This window comes from Heliangelus exortis, chromosome 4 (assembly GCF_036169615.1).
Source record: "Heliangelus exortis chromosome 4, bHelExo1.hap1, whole genome shotgun sequence".
Classification (NCBI taxonomy): domain Eukaryota; kingdom Metazoa; phylum Chordata; class Aves; order Apodiformes; family Trochilidae; genus Heliangelus; species Heliangelus exortis.
The window spans coordinates 42,204,241-42,231,917 of NC_092425.1; the positions used below are offsets into that span (position 1 = coordinate 42,204,241).

The window sequence follows — 27,677 nt, forward strand, 5'->3', positions numbered from 1 at the left end:
TTAATCCCTAGCACAATGTCTTTTTTTTTTTTTTTTTTTTTCTCTTGTGTTGATGCAATTTTTAGGGCTGGCTTCAGCTTCTCCCTAAGAAAAAGCACAGTTTATATTTCACAGTGCTAACTGTGACCTCCCTATCTCATATTCTCCACACCTGGATAACTTGAGAAGGTCTTAGCTCAGTTCAGAAGAGCAGTGCTCTTTTCTGTTATTACCTGGTTGTCTGAAACTCCAGGTGTATAGAAGCTCCTGTTGTTTGCTGCCTCCAAAAAATATATCTTCAGAGTAAAAGCCTGTGGTATAGCCTGATAGCTTTAAGCTTTCTTCTTTCACACCTTCAGTACTAAAACTTTTTTTTTTTTGGTGGGGGGCTTTTAATTTATAGCCAGCACACCCCATACACAAAAACCAGTGAATACAAGAGAATATAAAAACAAGGAATGCAAAGGAGACAGCCACAGACCTCCTGCTTGCAACCCTTCCAAATTAGGGTGCTTTCCCTTTGCCCTTTTTATACACAGCTGAGCTAGAGCTGCTTAGGTTCACCTGGGACCATACTTAGGGTTGCAGCTGAGTAACATTGCTGTGCTGGCCATCTCAAACCTTCTGAATGTGGACCTAGAGCTAAAAAGTGTCTGCATAAGCATGACAATGTTAGAAACCCACAGATTTCAAAGTATAGAGCTTAAATATTGTTTTTACTAATGCACAGATGTTGTCACGTTCAGGTTGTCTTTACACAATATCAGGGTCATAATACTCAAGTTTACACAGTTTGATTTGTAGTGGAGAGGAAGTTTTAGGAGCTTCAGAAGTTTCCCAAGGGAACTCTTTAGAAGAAAAGCTGGTAAATTTTTTATATTTGTCCCACTTGAAGCCTTACTTGAACCCACAGGGTGCAACACCACAACAGCTCCAGGTGACTTAAATCAGTGCCACTTCAGGTCCCATGTCCCTGGCTGGCTCTTCCTGCTTTGTTCCTGGCTGATGTGTGTCTGGTTTTGGGGTTAACTGGTTCAGGGAACTCAGTGTAACTCCCTGAAGACCGAGCAAAAATAGGTTGGGATTTTTGGATATTGGTTTGGTTCCAGGACAAGCAGAGGAAGGGGGGGGAGATGGGAATGATACGAGTTGGGAAGCCAGGCAGATTTCATGTGTGCTTCAGAAAAAATCCATGTGGTGCCTTTCAAGTCTTGCTCAACGTTGCTGTTACGCAGAAGAAGAGGAAAAAAAAATATATTTTATTTAGGTTTGTTTTCCCCTTTTGCTGTAACTGTGGAAATTGCACTGATGCTGGTTTGACTCACCAGTACTTCAAAATAATACTGAAGTGACTAATAGCTGGAAAATGTCCGTGTCGTTTGCCTCCCAGCTCAGGGCTCATCTCCTCGGAGGGCCTCTGACTGCCACAAATTGTTCTCAACTGGCAGAGCACTTCTCATAACGAGGGATATTTCAACATAATTTCATTGGGTTCCCTGCCAAGGAGGAAGCTGTAATCCCAAAGCTTTTGGATGGTGTCACCCTGGCAGTGGTCACCTCTCGGCCCGCGGGCAGGGATGGATGAGTAGAGGGGTGACTCTTTAACCACCATGGGTTTAAAGCCTTCATCACTTACCCTTGGGATGTTTGTCCAACTTCTGCCCTGATGTGGGGAGCTGGAAGCTGGCAAGCTCTGCTCTGATTTCCAGCAAGGCTGCTCAGCAGCTGGAGGAGACCTTGGAGCCTTGAAATGGATGTGAGGGTGACAGCAAAGAGCCCTGGCTGGGCTGAGCCGCCCGGAGCTGTTTGCCATCTGTGTCTGGCTTGAGATGAAAGGGCTGAGCAGAAACACAAATCATTTCCCACTTGCTTTTTTAGCTGGAAATGCACCTTGAGAAGCCCATAGGAAGCAAACGTTGCCAAAGCTCTTGCCAGCAGTATGCAGGGTAAGGAGGAGTTCCAGGATGCAGGAACTGAAGCTCTGATCTGCCTGCCTCTCAGGCTGCTATATAATATTTTGCTGTAGAAAACAAGAATGCAAAGGCTGGGTGAGCACAGCGTGTTCCCTCACCCAGGGACAACAGACTCAAAAGCAAAATGAAGACCCATCCTGGGTCAGTTCAAACGTGTGATGATTCAGATTTACAGATAAAAAAAACAAAACACCTCCCTTCTTCCGTAAACCCTTAATCCTTTGTTGCTGTTCTGCTTGATTTTTACCACCCAGCCTTCAGGTTCCCTCCTTTTAATCTGCAGGATGCCTGGTGGATGAAATAAATAATTGCCAGGTAATGTAATCTCATTTGCTGTTAAAGGATCATTGCAGATAATCCTGTGACAGTGACGTGACAGCTTTGCTTGCTGCAAAACAAGCGTGCCGGTTGTTGGCACAGGCAGACTCACTGTGTCTGGAGCTCTAGGGCTGTGGTGTGGAGTCGGGTGTATTTCACATGAAATTTTGGGGTGAGTAGGAAGCTGGGTAGCACCCTGGGTGCCACTTGGAGTAATCAGGCTTGAGCACGAAGCTCTGGAGCATCATCACGCTGTGCTTCCTCACAGGCACTGGGACAGGGACCGTGCTCTCTGCAGCTGCCAGGGACACCAAGCTCTCCCCCTGCTCAGGTCTTAGCTCCCCCTAGTCCTGGCAGCTCCTCAGCTCTGCTGGATGTCTCTGATCAGCTCCAGGGGTCTAGGAAAATCCTGGAAAAGCCATGTGGAGACTCGCAGATTAATTTCCCACACGTCCGGAGGCAAGGATGCCCAGGAGGAAAGGTGAAACAGGGCTCTTGTGGCTCTGAGGAATCTTTTCATGGGGCCTGGGCTGCTTTTTGTTTTAACACATGCACGTGTTTTAACAACAAATATAAACCCAGCAAAACCTGGGCACTGGGGGTTTAGCACTCCCAACTTCCAGCCTGGAGCTCACGTTGTGTCGGGAAGTTCCCTTCCCAGTTCTGGGGTTCTGAAATGAGGGTCCAAGGGCTTCAGACCTAATCCCGTGGCCTTAAGTAATCTGGGTCATTCATCACCCCCAGCTTGAGCACAGAATCCTCTTACCCTGCAGCTTTCCTCCCTGTAGGACTCCACCTGTAAATAGAAGTTTGCTCTAATTAGACATGGGGCATGCAAGATGGAGCCTTAATGCAGCCCAAATGGAATTTCCTTGGGCATCTCTTGGGGAAGGAAGCACCAGACCTGTAACTGAGACCTTTTGCAGAGCAACTCCTGCTCCTCTGCAATACCAGAATGCTGTTTGGGATACAGCATCAGCTGGAAAAAAAAACAGCTGTGTGGATGGTTTCTTTGTGTTCTTTGTTGAGTTGGACGAGCTGAAAAAAAAAAAAACACCAACCTGAAGTAGTTTCCTCAAGTTCTTCATAGTTCCTTGCCTTGTCAGCTCAGCATACCAAATGAGTTATAATTGTTCTAAGAGTTTCACAGCTATTGCAGCCAGTTGTAGAGAAATATGGATGAGGAGGAAAAAAAAATACATCCTGTAGGCCAGCTGCTTTGGATCTGCAGAAAATCAAAATTTGTGTGGTTTGTGTGTCTGGAGAGAAAAAGAGCAGGAAGCAGCAAATTCAGCTGACCTTATGGTTTTAAACCAAAGAACCCCTCTTTTCCCCCACCTCTCCCTGAGTCTTTCTCCCCCAGAACAATGGTCTGGAGAGGTAGGGAGGAAGATTCCTCCTTGTGTCATCTGGAGGGTTGAGCAGGACATCAGAGCTGTGTTCTGACAACAACCTGAAAAATCATAGAATCATCCCAGAGTGCCAGGGTGGAAGGGACCTCAAGGATCCCCTGCTCCAACCCTTCTGATATTATTGTTTATCTGAGATCTCTCAGCACCCCAGAGAGCTGAGACTTCAAACTTTCCAAAGTGGGGGAATCCCCCCCTTCCCCTGGGAGACCATTCCAAGGTCTGACTGCGTAGTGAAAAGTTTTCCTCTTGTGTTCAATCAGAATCTAAATTCAGCCTATGTGATCAGCAGAATTTGTGTGTGTGCAAGCTCACCCTTAAGCCATGAGTGCCTCTGAAATAAAAGTGTTGGGCTGGACTGAAGCCCTGTGAGCATCAGAACAGGTAACAAGGATCTTACCTGGGCTTGTTTCATGGCCATGAGGAGTAAAAAGGTTTTGACTGGACCCGAGCATGAAAATGACACAGACCTAAAGGTAGATAAATAACAGAAAGATGGAGCTAATTCCCCTTCAGACTGCAATTTCAAGCCTTGTATAAAGAGGAGTGCAGAAGTGGGGCTTTGTGTGTTGAAAATAATGGCTGTGAAAGCAAAGGAGAGGAGCCTGCCCTTCAGTGGTTGGTGCCCTGGGAAAACTACAAGAGGAAGAGCCACCCTTGAGCTTTTGCTGTGCCCAGCAGGATGCTGTCACCTTGTCTGCAGGTTCTGCACACAGCAGATAACTCAGATGTAGGTTGTGCTTCAGCCTGGGGGATAAACCAGGAATCCCAGAGAGTCTGCATCAGGGCAGGACCTGGTGACGCTGCTGATGGCTGCAGAAACCCAGACTTCCAGGAATAAATGCTCTTTTCCATTCCAGGCTTGGATTCTGCCAAGGTCTGAGCACCTGGGTCGTGCCATGGGCTGGCAGCAGTTGGCTGGATGTCGTATTTATTGTACATAAACTGCAGGGCATGTGTTTTTGAGGAGTGTCACTGGGAAAGGTGATCTCCTGGCAGGTGGGAACTGAAGAAATGTTGCTGAGTGGCAGGGGGTAATGGCTGTGAATGTCTTTCAGACTAACAGGGATGCCAAAGGAAAAATATGATCCTCCAGATCCTCGCCGAATTTACACCATCATGTCAGCAGAAGAGGTAGCCAATGGGAAGAAGTCTCACTGGGCTGAATTAGAGATCTCGGGTGAGTTGGTTTGGAGTTTTGGTTGGGTGGGGCTGTTGGTGCCCCAGAATCACAGCAGACACTTTTAGCTAGGGGGTCCTGTCGTGAAAAGAGCTTTTCTGAGTTTGGGGAGGAGGATTAACTGGGTTACTAGGTGGCCTTTGAGCTTGGCTGGCTCAGATTTAGCCCAGTGGCTCTAAAACACCAACTGAGATGAGACACAAGTGTTTGGGTAGCACACCTGCTCCCCAGAACTGAACCTCTGTCCTCTCCCTGTGACCGGGAGCCTCGGACAATTATTTGAAGCCTCCTTGTAGAAAAAATACACGAAGGTATCTTCTGCGAGTGGCACTGAGTAAAGTGATAGTCTCTCCACTGGAAATCCCATATTCTGGCATTTCTCCTAGTTTGGATGTGATGGTTGGAGAGCAGCAGCCTGGCTGATGAGGTGGGGCTTCTGTTTTTTAGGCAGGGTACGGAGCCTGAGTACATCCCTCTGGTCACTGACCCACCTGACTGCTCTGCACCTCAATGACAACAATCTGACTCGCATTCCACCTGATATTGCCAAGCTTCACAACCTGGTTTACTTGGATCTCTCATCCAACAAACTCAGAAGTTTACCAGCAGAACTAGGAAACATGGTATCTCTCAGGTGGGAGAAATAATTCTGCTTTAGCTTTTAAAAGATCTGCGTTCTGGGATTGGGACTGAGAATTTTCTTTGGCTTCCCATTCTTTTATTTTAAATAATTCTAAACAAGTGAAGATTGGTGCAAAGCTTCAGTTCTCAGTCCCAGGGATTGGGACTGAGAATTTTCTTTGGCTTCCCATTCTTGTATTTTAGATAATTCTAAACAAGTGAAGATTGGTGCAAAGCTTCAGTTCTCAGTCCCAGGGATTGGGACTGAGAATTTTCTTTGGCTTCCCATTCTTGTATTTTAAATAATTCTAAACAAGTGAAGATTGGTGCAAAGCTCTCTAATCAGAGAGAAATAATTCTGCTTTAGCTTTTAAAAGATCTGCATTCTGGGATTGGGACTGAGAATTTTCTTTGGCTTCCCATTCTTGTATTTTAAATAATTCTAAACAAGTGAAGATTGGTGCAAAGCTTCAGTTCTAATTGTTACTTTTGTGTTCATTATCTTCCTTTCCTGATCTCCAGCAGATACATGTCTGTAAGCTATGTAGTTTTCTACTCTGAAACATTCTTTGAGGCTTGGTGGTAGCTTGCTGTTTAAATTCTCCCTGATTTAATTTTGTGTTTTGGGGTTCTTGTGGCTTTTTGGATTTTTTTTACCCCCAAGTGAAAATATTTCAGTTGGGCTTTGAAATGGGAAGACTGGCTTATCTTTCCATAATACAAAAAAAAAAAAAACCTCTGGGTGAAGAGTGTCATCTTTGAAGATGAGCAGCTTATAGCACTCTAAAACTTTTCTTCTGAAGTGATACTCATCAAAGGTGCTTTTTTTTTTTTTTTTTTTTTTTTGCATTTGCTGCAGGGAATTGCTTTTAAATAACAATCTGTTACGGGTTTTGCCTTATGAACTTGGACGGCTCTTCCAGCTCCAAACCCTGGGTTTGAAAGGTGAGGGAATTCTTTACAGTTAAATATTCCTAGGAGTGCTCTTGAATGACTGGGGTGCCTGGGCTCAAAAGCTTTGTGTGTTGCCTCAACATTTTCCTTCCAGTCTGTTTGAGGTATTAGACTTGTAGCAGAAATGACCAGGCAGTCCAGAAAACAATGCTTTTCTTTTTTTTAATGCTATTAAACTTCCTTAGGAGCCTATTTCACATCTGTAGATAGGCAAATAAACCCTTTAACCTGCTGTGTTATTGACTGAGGTGAGTGGAGGGAAGGACTTCTGTGCATGCTTGCTATTTCTGTAGCATCTCTTACTGGGGGGGTTCTTCAGGTTCCAAATGAAGCAACCTAAATAGCTTCCAAGTCAATTTGTCTGTTCTCATTATGGGAGATTTTCTTTGGTTGGGAGGCCTTGAGAAAGTCAGGCAGCTAATCACCCTGCTGTTGTTTTATGCTGTTGGCAGGCAATCCTTTATCACAAGATATTCTCAGCCTCTACCAAGATCCAGATGGAACTCGAAAGCTACTGAACTACATGCTTGACAATCTAGCAGGTGACAGCCCTCTGAATCTGACTGACAGGAGTACTTTAAAAGGAGGCATTTGTGACAGTGTTTGCTGCTCAAACAAGAATCTGGGTTGCTGAAGGGAGAGGGTTCATTAATTGCTTTTGCCTTTGTGTCAAGTGGTTCCAGTGGTCCATGCAAACACACAAGGGGAGAGGTTGGAGTGTAATGTCTGACCTTTTCCCCTGTTCCAGCCAGTTGTTCCCACTGTTTGTTTGTTCAGTTACCAACAAAGGGCAAAATTCTCCTTGCTGCAGCCATTTGGATCCTTCCCACTGGAAATTTCACCCCAAATGCAAGCAGAATGTCAAACTGAGAGCTGGGAACACCAAAGCAATTCAGACAATCCAGTACCTGACTGAAATCCTGCTCCCTGGTTCTGTAACTTCTTGGGTTTGCCACTTGATACCTGCTAAGAGAAAACACTGCAGGAATTATGGATGTAGGGGGAGGTCCTTGGAAAAGGGAATAGAGGATGTCTGAACCACTACAGGATTTGTCCCTCCTTTTTCAGCATATTCAAGGAATATGCTGAATATTTTCAGAATATTCAAGGAATATGCTGAATATTTTCAGAATATTCAAGGAGCATGAGGTGTTTCTAGATTTGAAAGCAAGAGACAAATAGTGGTGAATCTTAAAACTTGACAGATTTGCTCTTACTATAAATGGGTTTTGCCTCCCCATGAGCATAAAAAGGTTTAGGGAATGGGGGTTGCAAAACACAGCATGGAACATTATTGTTCAGTCATCATTTTGCCTTAGAAACTGTAACTTACAAAGATGAACCTTGAAAATTAATTCTTTTAATTTTATTTTTTGTAGTTCATCCAGAGCAGCTGCCTCCAAGGCCATGGATTACTTTAAAAGACCGAGACCAAATTCTGCCCTCAGGTAAGTCTGTGGTTCTCTTCCCTATGGTCACACAGCAATGCACAAAAAAACCTTTTCTTTGGCTTTATTTTCAGAGAATTTTTCTGCCTCACATGGATCTGGCTGAAAAGAGCAATTTGTGTAATTTAAATGGAATACCAGTAATTTTTTTCCACGTTAGGCATTTTTTTTTTTTTGTAGTTGTTCCCCAAGCAAAATATATGTATTTTTTTTATATATAATCCCTCATAAATAAGAAGAACTGTAAAATTCCATTTTTTGGTGCTCAGGCTGAGTAAAGTGAGACTCTTGAGAAGTTCCTACCTGCAAGGAAACCGGTGGAGTGCCTGGTACTGCAGTTTAATGCCCTCTATTGTTGCTTTTGGTAAAGTGCAAGAGGCTGCATTTCTTCAGGCCCTTCTTCCCCTGCACATCCTGCACAGAGCCTTCAAAAACCATCAGTGAGCTTGTGTAAGGAAAGAAAATGGTAACATAGTTATTGCAGAAAATCAGATTAATAACTAATAAGAATAACAGAGCAGTCCTCTACACTTTTGCTTTTTAGTAGCATGAAGATGGCAGACCTCCTCTAGTTAACTCTAATGTTGCAGCTAAGATCTGTCCCCTTTTTTATATTAAAGATCAGCAAACCAGAAAAAAAAACAAAAAAAGGGAAGAAACAGGAAATGCCTAAAGTCCTGTAAACCATCACAACATTAAATTCTGCACTTCTATTTCAAATTCCCTTGCAAGCCAGTGTCTCAGTGGAATTTTACAGACTTCGGGTTTATTTTTAAATCAAGTTTGCTGAGCAGGAAAAGAATTCAGAAGTCACTTGAAAGCACAGCATTAGGCAAGGGACCTATGGATTATTCCACAGTGGACACTGTAACAAGCCTGTTGGTTGTTGCTCTAAAACTGAGACAATTGAACAGCAGAAATACTCTTTGACAGTGAGTTTAAAAAAAAAATACAGCTGTGGGTAGCCTCGTAGTAAAACCTCATGTTTTTCCCTCTAAACATGAGTAGTGCTTTCTAGGGGTGTGGTGCTAGGATGTTTTATTTACCAATCTCTTTAAACTGGTGTAAAATCTGAGTCAGCTGAGAAGTTTGTGTGTGAAAGAAGTGGGTTTCAAGCTGAATGAGTGGATGAGCTGCATGCTGACTTCTCTCTTTTTCAGAAAATCTTGAAACATGACCAAATTGTGCTTGCTGATTTGTATGACTTCATTTCTCCTCTTCCCTGCCCTCACCCAGACCTTTTTCTCCCCCTTTAGACACGGATACAACTTAATATAGCTTAAAAATGTTGCACAGGTGCTAGGAAAATTGTACAAATGTTTTGGAGTCAGGCTGCCTGAAAAGGAAGCATTCTACAGCAGCATTTCTCTCTGATGCTGCAGTATCACTGGGCACCAACAGCTGCTACAGCTGCTTGGGTTTGCTTTTACAGGTTAAACTTGCAGGTCACCTAAGCCTGAAGCTGGTGCCTCACTGACACGGCTGCTCCTGTCTCTCTCCCTACCCCCAAATCCAGAGAGGAACAGGTCCTAATTGTCACTTACCCCTAGTTCTCCCCCCTCCTCCTCAAAGGCAATAAAGAATTGCCTGCAAAATGGCATAGCTGTCTTGTTTTGGTAGTAATCATAGAATCATAGAATCCTAGAATCCTAGGGGTTGGAAGGGACCTGGAAAGATCATCTAGTCCAACCCCCCCTGCCAGAGCAGGGCCCCCTAGAGTACATCCCCTAGGAACGTGTCCAGGTGGGGTTTGAATGTCTCCAGTGAAGGAGACTCCACAACCCCCCTGGGCAGCCTGTTCCAGGGCTCTGTCACCCTTACAGTAAAAAAATTTTTTCTGATATTCAACTTGAACCTCCTATGCTCCAATTTACACCCATTACCCCTTGTCCTATCACTGGTCATCACTGAGAAAAGCCTAACTCCATCTCCCTGACACTCACCCCTTACATATTTGAAAACATTGATGAGGTCACCCCTCAGTCTCCTTTTCTCCAAACTAAAGAGACCCAGCTCCCTCAGCCTTTCCTCATAAGGGAGATGTTCCACTCCCTTCATCATCTCAGTAGCTCTGTGCTGGACTCTTTCAAGCACTTCCCTGTCCTTCTTGAACTGAGGGGCCCAGAACTGGACACAATACTCCAGGTGTGGCCTCACCAATGCAGAATAGAGGGGGAGGAGAACCTCTCTTGACCTCCTAACCACCCCCTTTCTAATGCACCCCAGGATGCCATTGGCCTTCTTGGCCACAAGGGCACATTGCTGGCTCATGGGCATCTTCTTGTCTACCAGGACCCCCAGGTCTCTTTCACCTACACTGCTCTCCAGCAGCTCAGCCCCCAACCTATACTGGGACATCGTGTTGTTCTTCCCCAAATGCAAAACTCTACACTTCCCCTTGTTGAATTTCATCATGTTTCTCCCTGCCCAACTCTCCAGCCTGTCTAAGTCTCTCTGAATGGCTGATCTTTTTTCAGACAGAGTTTAGCCTTACATGGTACTGCTGGCTCAGCAGGGCCTTTTTAACCCACTGACTTCCAGAATAGGCCATGTAAGATCTTTTTTTTTTAATTTTTTTTTTTTTTTTGGCTTGAGTAAGTTCATAATTTGTAAATTTCAGAGGCTGATCACCTTTTTTTTTTGCTTTTCTTCCTTCCCCTCCAGCTTCATTCACAGTGATGTGTTACAACGTCTTGTGTGACAAATACGCCACCCGGCAGCTCTACGGCTACTGCCCATCTTGGGCACTCAACTGGGAGTACAGAAAAAAGGGAATCATGGAAGAAATTGTCAACTGTGATGCAGATATCATTAGTCTTCAGGTAACTGGAAGATTAAACATGAACTTTCACCTTTAGAACAAAGTGCTCCTTTGAAAACTCTGTATTTGCCTGCTTGCTACCTCAGTCTGGGGCTTACCTGTCCAAGTTGTGTGCACAGCTCCTTGGTTATGCCTTGGGCTATGTTTTATGACATGAAACAAAGGGAGTGAGCTAAAATTAGCTAAATTAGTAGGTAAATGGCACTACAAGATCTGGATCTTTTCCCTTTTGGATAAGGGGAGAATGTAGAATGCTGTAGCACCAAATGCTGCTTTCCCTGGGGTGTTCCTGCTTGGTACAGAAGTTAAAATCTCAAAAATATTTTCATTGCAAACAAGAGGACTCTCATGGTCAAAGATAAATATTGATTGTCATTGGCACAGGTATCCTGCTGTGCTATTAGAAATTTATTGCCAGTGTTGGGACAGTTAAATGCTTCTGCCTTTAAACTGACCTCTTGTTTTTTAAGCAAGTTCTGGTCGGCAAAAATCTTCCACAAGAGGAGAGTAGTTACCTTGGTCTGAAAACCTTGAGAGATCAACCTCTGAAATCCTACTACAAAGAAAACATGTCATTCCAGAACAGCCAGAGACCCTTGTGCAAGAGGGTGCTCCAGATTAAATATTAATTGCTGCTGGGTATCTTACCAACCTCTCAGAAGTTTTGACCTAGGATGGTATCCACATTCAGATGTCAAAATTATCTGCTGTAATCTACTGCTCTTCCAAATACACCTGTCACTTTCTCTTTCTGGGGGAATTCCAGGATATCCAGGAATGCAAATCTGTTTCCAGCAAGCCATTCATCTAGGAAGTGACATGATTTATGCAAACAGAAGCTTTTTGCTTTGGTGCGAGCTGCTGCCTGCAAGCCAAGGCAGGCCCCAGTTGCCGTGCAGAGATAGGAAGGGTGTGCTTGACTTTGTTAGCCAAAGATATTTGTGTTCAATTCCAGGAAGTGGAAACAGAGCAATACTTCACCCTTTTTCTGCCAGCCTTGAAAGAACGAGGATATGATGGATTCTTTTCTCCCAAGTCACGTGCCAAAATCATGTCTGAGCAGGAGAAAAAGCATGTGGACGGCTGTGCAATATTCTTCAAAATTGAAAAGTAAGGGGCAGAAGCAGCATTTTAAAAATGTACTAAATCCAGATTGATTTAGCTCTGAAAGCTTCCCTCTCCCAGGGTGCCTGGTAGCCAGAGTACTGTGCTATAAAACCAAAGTTAAAGTTCACTACAGAGAATGATCCTCCTTTCCCTTTTGCTGCTCTGTTTGCAGCAGAGTCCTTCCACTTCTTTCACACTGTGCACAAAGATTCCTTTTCAGAAAGGTGGGAATTGCAGGAGAGCTGGTAGGAGTAAAATCCTCTGTACTTCATGGGTGCATTTTTGGCAGATCTAATTAATACCTCACCCTCTACAAACTTCAGCCTTCCTTGGCAGAAGTCTCACCCCTTTAAGATTAATCTGTAAAAATCTACAAGGTGTGCTCCAGGTATTAAATCTTCAGAGGTGTTACTGCCAAAGGACCACAGAATACTCTCTGCTTTTAGGAGCTGAAAAGTTACATTATCAAATACCTGATCCACAAGGTTTTGCTACACTAAAAGCATCAAACTCCTGGCAAGGGAGGAGAGGAGCTGACATTCATTCTTCTCATTTGTGTGAACTGCTCACAGGTTGTACCACACTGAGTATCCCTCTGCATATTTCCTCAGAACAGATTTCAGGAATTAGAATGGAAGTTTCACAAAGCTTTGGGTCCCTTTCAGAGCTTTCATTGCTTCCAGAAACAAAACCACACCTTTCAGGTCATGTATAGCAACAACTTGACTGGTTTTGAATAGAGGAGGTCTGTGGAAACAAACAACTCCCATTTTTCAAACCTTCAAGCCCTGATGGAACTGGTTATTATGCTGTTAAAAAAAGTAATTTTTTTTTTCTATTAATACTCTTGTTTTTATTTCTAAGAGGACAAAACCAAACCAAAAAAACCCCCATCTTCCAGTAGGTAGCCTTCAGCCTTCCTGAAGCAAGGTGCTTTCAGGCATCCTAAGGCTGGAAGGGAATGAAGAATGCATTCCACAAAACTAATGGTGGTAACTAGTGGTTTGAAAGAAGCTGTTTTTTAAAAAAATGCATTTGCTCGAAGTAACAGGCAAGCCTTTAATTACCATCTCAATTTTTTGCCTAGAACACTCCTGAAGGAGGTGGGATAACCTCTGAGTGTTGCTCTGAATAATCCTCTCAGAGTGCTACGCTGAAGCAAGTAAACACTTCCTAAGCCCCAGGTATCTCATCTCCCCTGAGAGTGCCTCCCCTGCCAGACTGAGAGCTCTGTCCTGACTGAGGGAATATTTCTTAGAATTGTTTTTATTTAAAAAGAAAAGAGAGGAGAAAAGAAATGTGCCTCACCCCGTCCTGCAGGCTCTCTCCTTGGGCGCAGTAGGCTGGAGCGCAGACAGAACCTGTGTTCATTCCAGGAGGCTGTGTCCCAGCTGCTCAGAGGTGATTCCCTGTGCTTCCTCAGGTTCACACTGGTGCAGAAGCACACGGTGGAGTTCAACCAGGTGGCCATGGCTAACTCAGAAGGCTCAGAAGCTATGTTAAACCGTGTCATGACCAAGGACAACATCGGGGTTGCAGTCGTCTTAGAGGTGCACAAAGAATTATTTGGAGCAAGTGAGTATGACCCTGGTGCCATCTTACTCAGTTCCACCTCAAGACATGAGTTATGCTTTAGGTCAGAAGGCTCTCAGAAACATCACTGCCACTGGTGGTGGTAATCAGACTCTTGCAGATGAGCAAACATTCTTTGCTGGGCTCAGCTGAGAAACTGTGGCCCCTCAGTGGCTAGGCCAGGACACAGGTGAGATGATTTCCTGGCCTGCTTGCACAGTCCTTTCAAGCTTTTGTCCCTGCTTATTTGCTCTGTTGAATTCCACTTGAAAAATAAAGTTTTCCCAAGTTCAGAGTGTTTACATGCAAATGCTCTTACCAATAGTCATTGGTAACGTTCAACTTCTATTTTCAACTCTTCCTTTTCCTCTTGGTTGAATCCTTCCATCCTCCCCCAGTGATAAGATGACAGTGCTAATATACTGCTGTGGAAGAATGAGATTATCAGGTATCTTTTCATGCCACTTGATTGACTGACTGTCACATTTTCATTAAGTTTGATCAGATGCAGTAGACAACTTCAGCTCAACTATGCCAACCCTGCTCTATCTGCATGTCCATGTTATTGATTGGGGTTTTTTTTTACCCTTCAAATGAGCAGCATCTCTGAATTGCAGGACTGGAAGGAGCAGCCTGTGGCTTTCTGCCACAGAGTGCTGCTTCTCAGATAAGTAGTAAAAACAGCTGTAATGTTAGGGAGCAGCTGGGTTCATCCTGCATTCATTTAAGCAGGTTGGAGTTGTTTTCCCAAGGGAACAACTTGCCTTACCATGGCAGCTGACAGTCAGGAAACTCCCTTGTGCCTTAAATATTGAATAGTGGTGCAGAGTCAAGTGGTGAGCACGTGAGGAGTAGAGGAGGAATGTGAATGGCACCAGGTTATGCTGGCTCTTTTTTTTTTTTTGCAATATGAAAGAGATTTTGTCACATAATATGTAAATGCTGCCAACTGAGAAAGGAGTAGTGGTTCAGGTCATGCCCTTGTTCCAGCAATGAAAGCACATCCTTCCACAGTGTGCCTGACTCAGAGTAGCTGGACCCTGAATGCTAAGGGGGGGGAATCTGCTGCATTCACCCATCAGCCTTTCCCTGAGCAAAAATGTCTTTGTTCATCCAGGTATGAAATCTCTTCATGTGGACAAGCAGCTGCTCATTGTGGCCAACGCCCACATGCACTGGGACCCTGAGTACTCAGATGTCAAACTCATTCAGACCATGATGTTTGTCTCAGAACTGAAAAACATCCTTGAGAAAGCCTCCAGCAGGCCCAGTAGCCCAACTGCAGATCTTAACTCCATCCCCCTGGTGCTGTGTGCGGATCTCAACTCATTGCCTGATTCAGGTGAGGCTGACTGCCTTTGTCTTCACTTTTACCTTACCTTTTTAGAGCCTTTGAGTCCTGTTGTTCTTTGGGGGTGATGGGGCAGTTTGTCCCTCCCTGGGGACCCCTGGGGAGCTGTCTTTTGAAATCTGGCTGAAGAGAATTCAGGTCCTCCTTTGTGATCAGCTGTGTGCTCCACACAGAGGAGTTGGTTGGGCCTGCAAAGCTGTGGAAAAACACAAATTGTTTAGTAAATGCCTATGCCTTGAGCAGCAAAAACAAGTAGGAAAGATGTTGAGCATCACAAACTTTCTAAGAAGACAGGTTTGCTGTAGTGATCATGACATTTGATACAGTAATATCAGGTGTATGTTAGAAATCTGCCCTTCTAGCACCCCCTCACATATGTGCTACTGTACCAGTACACTGGGCTTACTCTGATCCTCCAAAAAGGATGTCAAAAAGACTGGAGATCCTCAGTTCCCTGCTGGCATGTCAGGAAGGTGTGGATGGGACAGTGAGTAGCTTTCCCATTAGCTGGAAACCTCTTTTCTAACCTCAGGGAGTGCCTTGGTGGTGCGTTGGTTTTTTTCTTTTAACTCCGAGGCCGCTGTTCCCTTGAACTCTGTATTTCCAAGCAACTCCCTGAATCCTTTCCTCTGCCAACAGGTGTAGTGGAATACTTGAGCAATGGGATAGTAGCTGACAACCACAAGGACTTCAAGGAGCTGCGTTACAACGAGTGTCTGATGAACTTCAGTGGCAATGGGAAGAACGGAGCTGCCGAGGGCAGGATCACCCACGGCTTCCAGCTCAAGAGCGCCTATGAAAACAACTTGATGCCTTACACCAATTACACTTTTGATTTCAAAGTAAGCAGTGGTTTTCCTGAAATGGCAGACACTGGCCTGGGCTCCCCAGGATGCTGCCTTAATTTTGCTGACCAGTGGCTGGCTTTCTCCTTCTTCCTTTATGCTCTTCATCACCGCTTCCTACGCTGGCTGGACACTTTCCTACCACCCACAACTACTACAACCCACAACTCTTACCACTCACAACTCCTACCACCCACAACTCCTACCCCCCACAACTCTCACCCCCCACAACTCCTACCACCCACAACTCCTACCACCCACAACTCTCACCACCCACAACTCCTACCACCCACAACTCTCACCACCCACAACTCCTACCACCCACAACTCTCACCACCCACAACTCCTACCACCCACAACCCTCACCACCCACAACTCTCACCACCCACAACCCTCACCACCCACAACCCTCACCACCCACAACTCCTACCACCCACAACTCTTACCACCCACAACCCTCACCACCCACAACTCTCACCACCCACAACTCTCACCACCCACAAACCTCACCACCCACAACTCTTACCACCCACAACCCTCACCACCCACAACTCCTACCACCCACAACTCTCACCACCCACAACCCTCACCACCCACAACTCCTACCACCCACAACCCTCACCACCCACAACTCTCACCACCCACAACCCTCACCACCCACAACTCTCACCACCCACAACTCTCACCACCCACAACTCCTACCACCCACAACTCTCACCACCCACAACCCTCACCACCCACAACTCCTACCACCCAAAACTCTCACCCCCCACAACTCCTACCATTCACAACTCTCACCACCCACAACTCCTACCACCCACAACCCTCACCACTCACAACTCCTACCCCCCACAACTCCTACCCCCCACAACTCCTTGTTTTGCTGCTGGTTTTCAGTTTTAAAGTCACTCTGACCTGTGGTTTAATGATCACTTGCAGGCAGTTGGAGCTCCCCTTGCCAGAAGCCAGGTCTGTTCTCACTCTCGTGTTTCTCTTTCTCCCTAGGGTGTGATTGACTACATTTTCTATTCCAACACTCACATGAACGTGCTTGGTGTCCTGGGGCCTTTGGACCCTCAGTGGCTGGTTGACAACAACATCACTGGGTGTCCACACCCTCACATCCCTTCTGACCACTTCTCACTGTTAACACAACTCGAACTCCATCCTCCGCTCCTGCCTCTGGTCAACGGGGTGCACTTGCCTAGCAGGAGGTAGTGGTGGCCCCTCAGAGGGCCAGGACCTGTTGTCATGGACCTGTACACTTGTAAATCAAAGTATATAGGAGTGAAGTATGGCCAACCTTAAGCTGCTTCTTCAAGCTCCTTTCCTTATGTGTTTGATATATGAGATTTTGCACATTTTTGGGTGCATATTGGTATCATTTGGCACTAGGGCTGGAACCAAAGTATTATTCCCTTTCCAGGTTTTTAATTTAAATTTTTTTTTTTTTTTTTTAACTGGCAAGCTTTTTGTTTTGTTTCTCGGTAGGAAGCTGCACTTATAAACGGACAAACAAGATGAAAAACTTGCTTATTAGCATTATTTCAAGATGATGCTTTTTTTCCAGAACGTGGCAAAACGAGCCGACCTTTTAGGAGAAAGAAAAAAGCAAGAACAGAAATGCTTGGTTTGTAGGAAGAATATTAGCAACAGTGTTTGTTTGAACCCAAAACAGAGGCTGAACTCTGCATCCAAAAGAAATTTTGCACATTAGCAAAGCACTTAAATACCTGACTGTAAAGGATTAGCAGCGTGGCCCTTGTCTAACTGATATTAGAAAGCCAAAGATGGGTTAAAAAGAAACTCGAGGTCAAAATTCTCCTGATGCAATTCCATTGAAACCAAAACTGCCAGCAAAGCAGAGTCCCAGGACTTTGCAGGTGAGCATTTAATGGTTCCCTCTATCCAAAGTTCAGCTGCAAAGATGGGAAACCTGGGATTCAGTGCTTCATAAGTGTAGGGTACAGGAAAAAGCCCCTGGAAATGCTCCTCCTTCTGCCTCTGCAGGGCTTGTGGAGCAGCTGCCAGAGCCCTTTTTTCACTGGGGGAGTGAGGGGTGTAGCCATCAGCATTCCTTGGATTATTTTTCCTGACCCTAGTTGCCAAATAACCATCACACTTTTAAAACAATCTTTCTTTTCTGTTGTCGTTCAGGGTTGAATTATAAAGCTGCTGGTTCATTCCCAACTGTTAATTCTCTTTGGATGTGTTGGAAATTTTTTTTTTCTTTTTTTTTTTTCTCTTTTTATGCTCCAGGTGGCCAGTTCCAAACCTTGTGCCTCAAGAGGCATTAAACATAATGCAATTTTCTGAAACAAATTGGTTGGCTGCTTCGTGTTTATAAAACAAACAAACAAATATGGCACAGTGATAGGAAAAGGTTGTGTCTGTGTTTTTAAGTTTTTCTTTATTCTGCTTTTTTGCTGCTATAAGATTTTTCTTGAATTTATATTTTAAACTTTTCATGCACTTTACTGTTTCTAGTCTCAAAAATGTGATATTTTTAATAAATGAAAAAAATTTTCCATGATGTGAATGAAATTTTTAAACAGATTGATAGCCTATATTTATGTCTCATTCGTATACTGAAACAAAAAAAAAAAAAAAAAAAAGTCAAATTTGAATTGTGAGATTAGTTTTCAATACCAAGGAGCCATCTTCTGTCTTGCAAAAAACTGCCAAGTCAGGCTGTTCCTCTGCTCTTTAATTCTAACATTTCCTTTGTCGTTTTATACATAGGAAATTATCCAGAGGGGGGGGAAAAAAAACCACAAAAACCAAAAAAAAAAAAAAAAAAAAAAAAAAAGAAAAAAAAAGAAAAGAAAAAAAAAAAAGAAAAAGGAAAAAAAAACTCAATTGGACCTAGAGTGGAAATTATTCCCTGACTCTTGCTGGGGGCTGGGGAGGGGGTGGTGTGGGACAGAATGCAAGAAGAAAAATGGGTTCAAGGAAATGACAACTCCCTTTGTACAGAAGTGCCTAAAAATGGAGGCATCACCTATTGTTGTCACCTAAAAACTGGGAGGTGATGGTTGCTGGGTGCAGGTGGGGTCCAGCAGCTGCTTTGTGCAGCCCCAAAAACCAAACAAAAAAGAAAGCAAATGGCAACCCCCAGCCCTGGGCAAAGCTGGATTTTCCTCTAGGGGCAGGAATCTTTTTGAATATACCTCAGCCTCCTCCACCTGGCCTGTGCAGAGACCTTGTGAAAGGGATTTGAGAGTATAGTACTGGAAAGTAGAATAGCATGAAAAACTTAATTTTGTGGACATTACCTTTCTGTAATCAGCTACTGTATCTTTTTTGGAGGGGGGGATGCTCTGCTCTGGAGGTGTGCACTAACCAACCCTTCTCCTCCTTTGCCTCCACGCATGTTAACTAGCAATGTGAGCAATATTTCCTACCATACTTCACTCCCAATGTTATTCTTTTTTTCTTTTTTTCTTTTTTTTTTTTTTCTTTTTTGAGATGTTTGTATAAAATGGAATTTAAAATTCACTTGTGATTGTACATGACCTGCAGAGGAGCCCGTTTCCTAATAAAAAGAAAACCCAACAGCAAGCTTTTGTAATATCGAGGTGGGAAAGGATGGGGATGAAAAAAAAAACAAAAAACCCAACACAAAACAAAGCCCACCCTGGCAAACACTGTAAACTGCTTCAGCTTGACTCTCCTGGGTTTCTAACTGAGTGTTCTGTTGCAGGAAGGTGTTAAATTGGATTTTCTCTGCTTCTTTGCAACCTCCAGTATGCTGTGTTGTTTTTTTTTTAAAAAAAAAAAACTAAAAATTACTTTAAAATGTTGCACAAAACCTCTGGATTTTTTTTTCTGTAAAAAAAAAGAGTCTGGTTTATGTTTCAATCCATGCACATAACTGGGGATGTGTTTACTCACCTGTCACTGTCTGGCTCAAGAGAGTTTCTTCTCCTTTCCCAGCAGGAGCAGGGAGGGGGTTGTGCTTTTTTCCCAGCTGGGCAGAAACATCCCTGTCTGGAGGGAATTTCTGCTGTAGGAGTGAGGGAGCAGGATGCCATCAGCCTCCTCCACAGGATGGGGATCCCTGTTGGCAAACAAAACCATCACCCAGATGGTGACTCTCATATTTTCTTTCCACCCAGATGGAAGCTGCCAGTAGGTTTTTTTTTTTTAACAGAGTGAAACATCCCTGCCCCCAAGCAGAGGTGGATGTGGAACCATCGATTCTCCCCATCTCTGACCCCCCCTGTTCCCAGCACCAAACCTGGAAAAAAAGCTCCTAAGCCCTTCCCTGCTCCTTGCTGGCTCTGTTTGCTTTCCCAAATCCTGGTGTCAACTCCTAAGCAGCAGCACTGCCTAAAGCAAGCAGAGAAAATAAAAAAAAATCCAACACTCTTCTAGAAGCAACTTTTTAAAATTCAGTATGGTTAATCTGTTAGATCTGGGGGTTTGTGTGTGTGTGTGTATATATATATATATATATATAAAAAGAAAGAATTTTGTACAATGTAGCTGAATATTTTGGTTTCCTTCTTTCAACACCAGGAGCATGGAACATTTGTGCACCACGTGCTGAAGTCAGGTACAGCACGGTGGGGTCCCAGACCCATTCCCATCTTTCCTTCCTCTTTGCCTCCCTAAAAGCTTTTCTCACCTCTTTCTAGCATTCATTTCATTTTATTTCTAGCAAATATTTCATTTTATCAGTAAGCTTTCTCTATCTGTGGGAAGCCCCTCCTTCTGTGCAGACACAGCCAGGAAAGGTCTCAGGAATCAGTCCCAAGACAAAAATCTCTGACTTTTAATCTTTCCCACTGACCCAATGCAGCTTTCAAACCCACAGGGTGGGTTTCAGTGTCCTGGTAATGCTGAGGGGTGGCAGGGTCTCCCACCTTGCTGCCTTTGCTTGCTTGAGCAGCAGCTCTGACTTCATCCCAAATATTGGGCTATTAGGGACCAAAAGGCTGAAAGGGAGAGAGGAGACATCAGGGCCAGGCTGTGAGTGAGAACTGGAGATCCCAAAGGTTCACAGCATTTGTTTCTCAGGGGGTTGGTTCTGGGGAGGTGGCTGGGGGAGGGGGGGAAGCCAAAAAGGGCTTTGTTAAAATTCAGATTTTCTCTGTTAGTTTAGAAGACAAGTTGGGGAAACACTTTGGGGACTCCTAAGCACATGGTTCACACCATCTTGGTAGGGACAGGAGCCAGAAGGAGCTGCCTGGTCTTAACTATCTGCAAACCAGATTTAAACCCAGCAGAAGTTAGTTAATTTCCACGATTTTCAGCTTTTAGGATCAAAGCCTTCCTTTGGCATGAGACTTGGCACAGCAGGGTGCAGCAAAAGGTCTTTCAGTCCAAATCCATCCCCTGGGTTAGCAAAACCACATCCATGTGGGGTTCATACTGGTTTAAAAGGGAATTTAATCACAAACAGCACTTGTCCCTTCCCCAGCAACCTCACCTCTCTGTTCCTTTGTGGTTGGCTTCTGCAGAGGTGTTTTGCTTGAAATCTAAGGCCCAATTCCAGCCTCAGGAAGGACCTTGTTGTGTGGGGAGATGCCTGAGCTGAGCCAGTCCTTACCTGACACTTCCCACAAAGTGGTTCAGCTACAGCCAGAGAGGAGCAGGTCCTTGTCCCCCTCTGCCAGCACAGGGCTGGGATGTTTCCTGAGCAATCTTCCCAACCCAACCTGCAGAGAGGACTCACTGCAGCTCACCTTGGCCTCAGCAGTGCTGTGGTTTGGGCACCTGCTAATTCCCTGGGTCCCATAAAGCTCTTGGTCCTGGAGGGTTTTTACCCAGGGGAGCAGAGGACTTGAACTGTTAGAGACTGGAAAAGAACCAAGGCCTAGAGACAGAGGTTCTGGGTTTTCTGATATTATTGTTAGCTGAGGATCTCCATCTCACAGTAAGGAAAAGCATCTTGCAGCTCACCAGGTTTAAGTTGATCACAGAATTAGTCACATCCCCTCCCTTCTCCACCCTTCAGGTGTTTCAAGGCAACCCAAACCCCAGGAGAACCTGGTGGAACCCATTAATGCCTGAAGGCTCCATGCCAAGCACCAGCCAAGCACTCACTTCAAAATTAAATGTAATTTTAGGAGGAGGGAATAAGGCTCTGGGCTCAGGCACAGCCCTGAGGGGTACAGGGTCTGCTGTGACCACTGACACCAACCAGGGGCTGCTTTTCCTCCAGGGAATGAGGACAGGGACAAAAAGCAGAGGGGGCTGAGGCAGGCACAGGGGTTGCAGAGTCAAAAAAGGGACAGCATTAACACCTTCTAAAACTTTTCATCCTAACAAAAATTATTTGCCTCTCTAAAAGGTATTAAGAGATGGGAAAGTTTGATGGCTTGGCTACATATGGGGATGAAGGACTTCAGGAGTAGAGTTTCTGGGAGTATATCTGAAAATAAGCCTGAAGATAAAGGAACACCCAGGCACTTGGTTACTTCAGGGTGTTCTAAACAGCTCAAATAGCAAAGCACACCAAGTGTTATGACTCTCTCTCTTTTTTCCTTTCCCTCCTTCAATCCTACAAGGTGTTTAGCTTGCAAAATCTCTCACTTTGTGAGTAGTGAAGGTTGGAGTAATCCTGCTACGTGGGCTTCTCCTCTCTGTTTGCTGTTCCTACAGTTTTGGCATTTACTTGAGTTTGCATTTGTCTGTAATTGTCTTTGTTCTGAAGCACACACCAAAAAAACCCCCAGAACAACCAAAACCCAACAGCCTCGTGGTGACTTTCCTTCTAAGTGAGATGTTACTTGACTTTGGCTTTGTGTTCCATTTTTAATTATTGCTTTGTGTGTTTGCTTTCTGAGCAATTAAAGTGTTTGTGAGCACCAGATTTAGCTGAATATGCCCTTAATTCCTAAACAGAGGCTGAGAAGACTGGGTTTGTTCAGCCTTGAGAAGAGAAGGCTCAGGGGAGACCTTATTGTGATGTTCCAGAACTTAAAGGGGGCCACAAATCAGCTGGAGACTCCCTGGTCACAAGGAGTCACCTGGACAGGACAAGGGGCAATGGGCACAAGGTGCTCCTGGGGAGATTCCCATTGGACACAAGAGGGAAATTTTTCCCCATGAGGACAGTCAGACCTTGGAATGGTCTCCCAGGGGAAGGGGGGGATTCCCCCACTTTGGAAAGTTTGAAGTCTCAGCTCTCTGGGGTGCTGAGAGATCTGAGATAAACAATAATATCAGAAGGGTTGGAGCAGGGGATCCTTGAGGTCCCTTCCACCCTGGCACTCTGGGATGCTGGGATAAACCCACAGGCTGGGCTGGAGCAGCAGTTCCTGGGCTCATCTTCTCACTCCATTTCCCCAGGGTTGTTTTGGCAGGTCAGGGGTTTCATGTACTTGGGTTTCTTGTGCCTTGGCTGTGCAAGGTCCTGTCCCCCAAAAGGTGGAAGTTCAGAGGGAGGGGGGGAAGCTGCAGGGTCACTCCCAGATGTGCTCACACTGCAGTTCCAGGGGGGTTTACTCTTGGTTTGATGAAACAACTTCACTGTGCATTGAGAGCTTTCCATCCAGAGCCACTGCTGCCTCCCTGGCCCCCATTTTGCCTCCCTGGCCCCCATTTTGCCTCCCAGCCCTGAGATGGGGACTGGGGGGGTCTCCAGGTGCAAAGTTTGACCCCAACCCTTGTCACCACGCTTGCAAGAGCAGCAGCCTTCAGCTGAGACCTCATCCCACATTTCCCATGGGAATAAATCACCATCAACCTTCTCCCCAGCTCTCCCCTTGGCTTTTACAAAAGGATCCATTTCTTCTCTTCCCCCTGAAAGAACTTTTCTGCAGAAAGCACCGTGGCACAGTGAGATTCCCCCCTGTAATTACACTTTGAAATTAAAACCTTGCCGTGGGAGCCAATTGCCACCATGTGGATTGGTTTTTTAATTGAAATTTTTTTAATTTAAACAACACCCCCCCCCCCTGCAGCCCCGCAGAGGACGGGGCACTGGTCCCCTGGGGTGGAGAGGGCTCCATACCTGCTTGTTTCTTCCTACCCCTGTAGTTTTCTTTCCTTCTGTAGGCAATAACCAGCCCTTTGCAACCCCTCTTGTCCCCTGCTGTGGTTCCTCAGAAGCAGTTGGGTGGGGAGCAGGGGGACATGGGGACCAGCCAGGTGTGTCACTGCCCTAGGAGATGTTTTTGGCATCCAGGATGATGGGGTGGGTGAGGCAGGTTTGATTCCTGCCCTTTCTGGGGGGTCCCCAGGCTTCAGACACCCACTGCCAGCATGTCCCAGCCAAAGTTTTGCACAGTGATAACTTCATGCAAGGTTACAAGGCACAGCAGTGTCACCTCAGCCCACGTGGCCAAGGGGACAACCCCTTGCCACGCCAGGGGACCCTCGTGTCCAGCCCAGAGAAATGGGGGTCCATGGAGAGCAGTCCAATGGTCCCAATATCTCTCATTTCTCCCCTGTTTGTGCAACTGGGGACCAGCACCGTGGGTCCATCCAGTTCCCACCAGTCTCCCATCACACAACCTGCTCCTCCCAGGAGCTTCAGGAAAAGGCACCAAAACTTGGGAGAGAGGAACAGCAGCACACGAGGAAGCACCTGGCAGCAAAGCAGCCAAGATCTTCCCAGTGCCACGGGCTGGTCTAACTCTAAAAACCCCAATTTTGACCCCAATCCCTGCAGAAAGAGCTGCCAGAGCCCAGGGGGAAGCACATTCATCCTTTTATTGCTGCCACCTCACACAGGAACAGCTTGGGGCATCCCGAACCCCCCAAACCCTGGTGTGTCCTGGCACAGAGGGTTCAGGCTCCAGCCGGTCCCCCAGAGGACCCAGAGGGAGGTGATTTATTCTTACCCCCCTTGGGCAGAAGGGGAGATGGGGCAAGGGGGCTGCCCGGGGGCTTCCTCCTCCTCTCCTCTCCCCGGGCCCACCGCTCCACCTCCCGCCGCACCCGCGCTGCTGCTTTTTTGGTGGAATTCCTGCAGGTTTTGGGGGGAAGAAATGGAAAAGCAGTGGGGAGAAGGAGGGGATGGTCCTGCCAAGGCCTTTGATAACCCTGCTTGTTTTTTGGGGGGCTGGGTGTTGCCTACCTCTGAGTCAGCTTGTGGATGAGCACCTGGATCCAGGCTGCCTCGGGGGCCACGCACACCTTCTTGCTTTTCTTCAGGGTGAGGCTGCAAGGTGAGGAGAAACCCTCAGCCCCATGCACACCTCTTCCCCGGTTTTTCCTGACCATTGTCTGCAGAGAAAAACCCTCTTGCTCCCCAGCATGATGGTGAGCACATCCCTGCAACCCTTCTGGGGTGTCCCTCCCCATGCAGGGGGGGTTGGAAAAAGGTGATCTTGAAGATCCCTTCCCACCCAAACCATCCTGTGAGAGAGGTGATTTTTTTGTGCCATGCTGGGGGTGACCTCCATTAAACCAGGCAGCAGCATCCCCTTGCAGGGGTCACCTCAACACCTGGGGGCTCCAGAGAGGGTGTAAGCCCCCGGGTGTTGTGTGCTGGTACCCGAGCAGGGAGCTGGGCTGCAGGCTTTGCACTTACACGATCTCCTTCCTCCTGCACTGGATGCCCGGCGGTGTGACATCGATGGCAAGGATCAGCCCCAGGCTGATCACCTGGGTGGTCGATTTGATGCACTTGCACCTCATGTTGGTCAGCAGGCTCTCCAGTGACAGACCTGTGCCCAAGAGCAGCCCACAGCCCCCGTCTCGGCCCCCGGTGGGGGACACAGACAAAGGGGGGGGAGCCTTCCCCCATCACCTTCATCCCACCAACCCCACGCCACCATCCCATCCCCTCCCCCGGGGACATTTGGAGGGGCAGAGGGACAGCCCGAGGTCACTCACCGCCCCCTGGCACCAAGCTGCTGAGGAGCAGGGACAGGGCCAGGGCCACCGGCAGCAGCCGCATCCTCGACGCCCGCCCGGAGTGGCCCCGGGTGCTGCTTTAAAGCCACCGCCGGAGGGGATTTCACAGCTTGGGAAACGCCAAGGAGGGGGGAGACACACGCAAAGGACCTGCCCCGCGCTTCCCCTTCCCACCCTCGCTTCCCCCACTCCACGCTGCCATAAAAAAAAAAAAAAAAAAAAAAAAAAGGTAGAAACCACCTTGGCCGCCCCCAAAACCTCCTGGTTTCTGGATGGAGAAATATCGGTGCCCCCTCCCCCACCATCTCCCGAACCCCCCGCACGCTGCAGGAAGGGACATGAGCGATGGTGACAGGGGGTTGTCCCCTTTATTGGACCTGCTCTGTCTTGCCCGGAGGGGAGAGCCGGAGCATGGCCACAGGGTGGAAGGGGGGGGAGCAGGGAGTGGCGTTTTCATGGGTTTAAATGCATCAAATGCAAAGGAAAAAAAAAGTGGGGGGGTAAATCAGGAATCGGGGAGCAGCACGGTCTCCTCCTCCGCAGAGGGACATGGTGACCCCGGGATGGGGAGGGGGGGTCTGTCCCATCTGTCTGTCCCGCCGGTGGCAGCTTCCTCAGCGAGGAGCTTTCTTCCTCCTGCTAAAAGCAGAAGAGGGGGGAAAGGGGGTGGGGGGAAGAAATGTGTGAAAATGGGGGTGTCACCTCCCCACGGGATGCCCCTGGTCCCACCGGGAGCCTCTTTTGCTTGGGGTGGGGGGGGCTTACAGGTGAGGGAGGTCCCGCAGGAGTTTCTTCACCCACGGGGTGTCAGGATCCAGGCAGAGCCTCTCCAGGCTTTTCAGCTTAATCCTGGGAAACACGGGGGGGTTCAGCACTTCCCCCCTCCGGTGGGGAGGTTGGAGCAGCCGAACCCTGGTCTCGTCATCAAGAAAAAGAGCAGAAAAGTGAAATAATTTGGAGAGGAGGAGGAGGACGAGGGAGGAGGGAGGAGCAGGGGGCTCGTTCTCCCACCCCCCCCGGGACACTCACACGACCTCCAGGCGCCGGCAGCTGCTCCCCACGGGCCAGACCTCGACCCTGCTGTATTTCGAGGGGGGGATGAAGGCTCTGGTGGTCTTGGCACAGCGGCAGCTCAGGTTGCCATTGGCTTCCAGGAGAGCTGGAGGAACAGGGGGCCACGACTGACTCCTCACCCAAAACCCCTCTGCCCCCCCCAAAACTCTGCCCCCACATCCCAGCAGGATCACTGCCCCCCAGTGAGCCTCGCTGGTGTTTAACCCCCCCAAAAACTTCACCCCCCTCCCCTCTCCCCAGCATCCTCCCCAGCCTCACCTGCATCCCCGGGGGTTTGGGTCACCAGGAGCACCCCCAGCAGCAGGACTGGCAGCACAGCCATGCCTCCCACTCCCTGTCCCTGGCAGCACCCCCCTATTTGAGCTGGAAAATAGGAGAAGTGGGGCAGCCCAGGGGGGCAGCCCCAGAGTCCTGGTGGTTTTCACCCCAGCTCCTTTCCTGGATGAGTTTGCATCACCAAAAAAGCAGCTTGGTGGGGCCCTCAGCTTCCTAAAATTGGCTCCACTTTCCCCTTCCTACCAAGGGGAGAGATACCATCTGATGGAGATAGCACTCATCCCCCCCAGACCCTTGTTCTCAGCCCAGGAATCTGCTCAGGTTTTTTTGGGGTCCTCCAACAATTCCATTTTCTTCCCTGCAAGGTGCATCCCAGCCCCAGCTTTGGTGGTGTTTGCTTTTGCTCTTTCCCCCCAACAGCTGCTGCTACTGTTTATTAATATTATGAACACTGCCAAATTATTATTATTATTATTATTATTATTATTATTATTATTACTGCCAGATGACCTCACAACCATCCCCTGGATTCTCTGGCTGGCCTTTATTGCTTCCAGAAGCCCTACAACTGCCTCCAAACCCCAGCCCCATCAGGAATTCCTGTGCTTGGATGTGGGACACGTGTGGATCACCCCACAAACAACATTTTTAATGCCCAGGGCATATCTGTTAAAGAGCATCAGAGGCAAACGATGGCAAATTCAGGTCCAGGAGGGTGAGGAGGGAGGGGTTTAACAAAGCTCTGCCAACTTTCTACAAAAGATCTGGAGCAAATACAACAGGAGAAAAAAAGGAAAACAACAACCAACCAACCAAATACCCGAATTTTACATGGATAATTTATTACACACCACGCTGGGTAATAAAACCCCCACCCTGGCACACACTGTGTCGCATGGGAAGGGTCACAAAGTCGTTCCCAGAGAGGCATCAGCA

General features: G+C 46.8%; 3 protein-coding genes and 2 long non-coding RNA genes across 8 annotated transcripts in view; 1 reads left to right on the forward strand and 4 right to left on the reverse strand.

The window, feature by feature from the left end:
* Positions 1 to 19,139, forward strand: part of CNOT6L (CCR4-NOT transcription complex subunit 6 like) — a 35,240-nt gene extending 16,101 nt beyond the window's left edge. For both annotated transcript variants that reach the window (XM_071744119.1, XM_071744118.1), the window contains exons 2-12: positions 4,738 to 4,859; positions 5,307 to 5,493; positions 6,340 to 6,425; positions 6,887 to 6,976; positions 7,814 to 7,882; positions 10,547 to 10,704; positions 11,659 to 11,813; positions 13,234 to 13,385; positions 14,500 to 14,724; positions 15,373 to 15,575; positions 16,584 to 19,139. In XM_071744119.1, the coding sequence (XP_071600220.1) occupies positions 4,748 to 4,859; positions 5,307 to 5,493; positions 6,340 to 6,425; positions 6,887 to 6,976; positions 7,814 to 7,882; positions 10,547 to 10,704; positions 11,659 to 11,813; positions 13,234 to 13,385; positions 14,500 to 14,724; positions 15,373 to 15,575; positions 16,584 to 16,796 (1,650 nt within the window). In that variant the 5' untranslated portion in view covers positions 4,738 to 4,747 and the 3' untranslated portion in view covers positions 16,797 to 19,139. The remainder of the gene's footprint in view (positions 1 to 4,737; positions 4,860 to 5,306; positions 5,494 to 6,339; positions 6,426 to 6,886; positions 6,977 to 7,813; positions 7,883 to 10,546; positions 10,705 to 11,658; positions 11,814 to 13,233; positions 13,386 to 14,499; positions 14,725 to 15,372; positions 15,576 to 16,583) is intronic.
* On the reverse strand, positions 677 to 3,241 carry LOC139796234 (uncharacterized). Of its 2 annotated transcripts, XR_011725900.1 has the most exons (3): positions 3,175 to 3,241; positions 1,305 to 3,066; positions 677 to 1,203 (listed from the first exon to the last, which is right to left on the reverse strand). It is a non-coding gene; the product is annotated as an uncharacterized lncRNA (long non-coding RNA). The 2 variants fall into 2 exon arrangements; XR_011725899.1 differs by having other exon boundaries at positions 677 to 3,066.
* Positions 6,970 to 13,240, reverse strand: LOC139796236 (uncharacterized). Its single transcript, XR_011725901.1, has 3 exons — positions 13,119 to 13,240; positions 8,186 to 8,327; positions 6,970 to 7,400 (listed from the first exon to the last, which is right to left on the reverse strand). It is a non-coding gene; the product is annotated as an uncharacterized lncRNA (long non-coding RNA).
* Positions 19,140 to 24,224: 5,085 nt separating the features above from the next.
* On the reverse strand, positions 24,225 to 25,490 carry LOC139796233 (C-X-C motif chemokine 13-like). Its single transcript, XM_071744122.1, has 4 exons — positions 25,371 to 25,490; positions 25,066 to 25,201; positions 24,610 to 24,693; positions 24,225 to 24,498 (listed from the first exon to the last, which is right to left on the reverse strand). Exons 1-4 carry the CDS (start codon positions 25,432 to 25,434, stop codon positions 24,321 to 24,323), a joined length of 462 nt encoding a protein of 153 aa, XP_071600223.1. The 5' UTR covers positions 25,435 to 25,490; the 3' UTR covers positions 24,225 to 24,320.
* A 245-nt stretch (positions 25,491 to 25,735) lies between these two features.
* Positions 25,736 to 27,494, reverse strand: LOC139796373 (alveolar macrophage chemotactic factor-like). Of its 2 annotated transcripts, none has more exons than XM_071744283.1 (4): positions 26,724 to 27,494; positions 26,421 to 26,550; positions 26,157 to 26,240; positions 25,736 to 26,027 (listed from the first exon to the last, which is right to left on the reverse strand). In XM_071744283.1, exons 1-4 carry the CDS (start codon positions 26,785 to 26,787, stop codon positions 26,006 to 26,008), a joined length of 300 nt encoding a protein of 99 aa, XP_071600384.1. In that variant the 5' UTR covers positions 26,788 to 27,494; the 3' UTR covers positions 25,736 to 26,005. The 2 variants fall into 2 exon arrangements, with proteins under 2 accessions (XP_071600384.1, XP_071600383.1); XM_071744282.1 differs by having other exon boundaries at positions 25,736 to 26,030; positions 26,724 to 27,485.
* Positions 27,495 to 27,677: the final 183 nt, after the last annotated feature.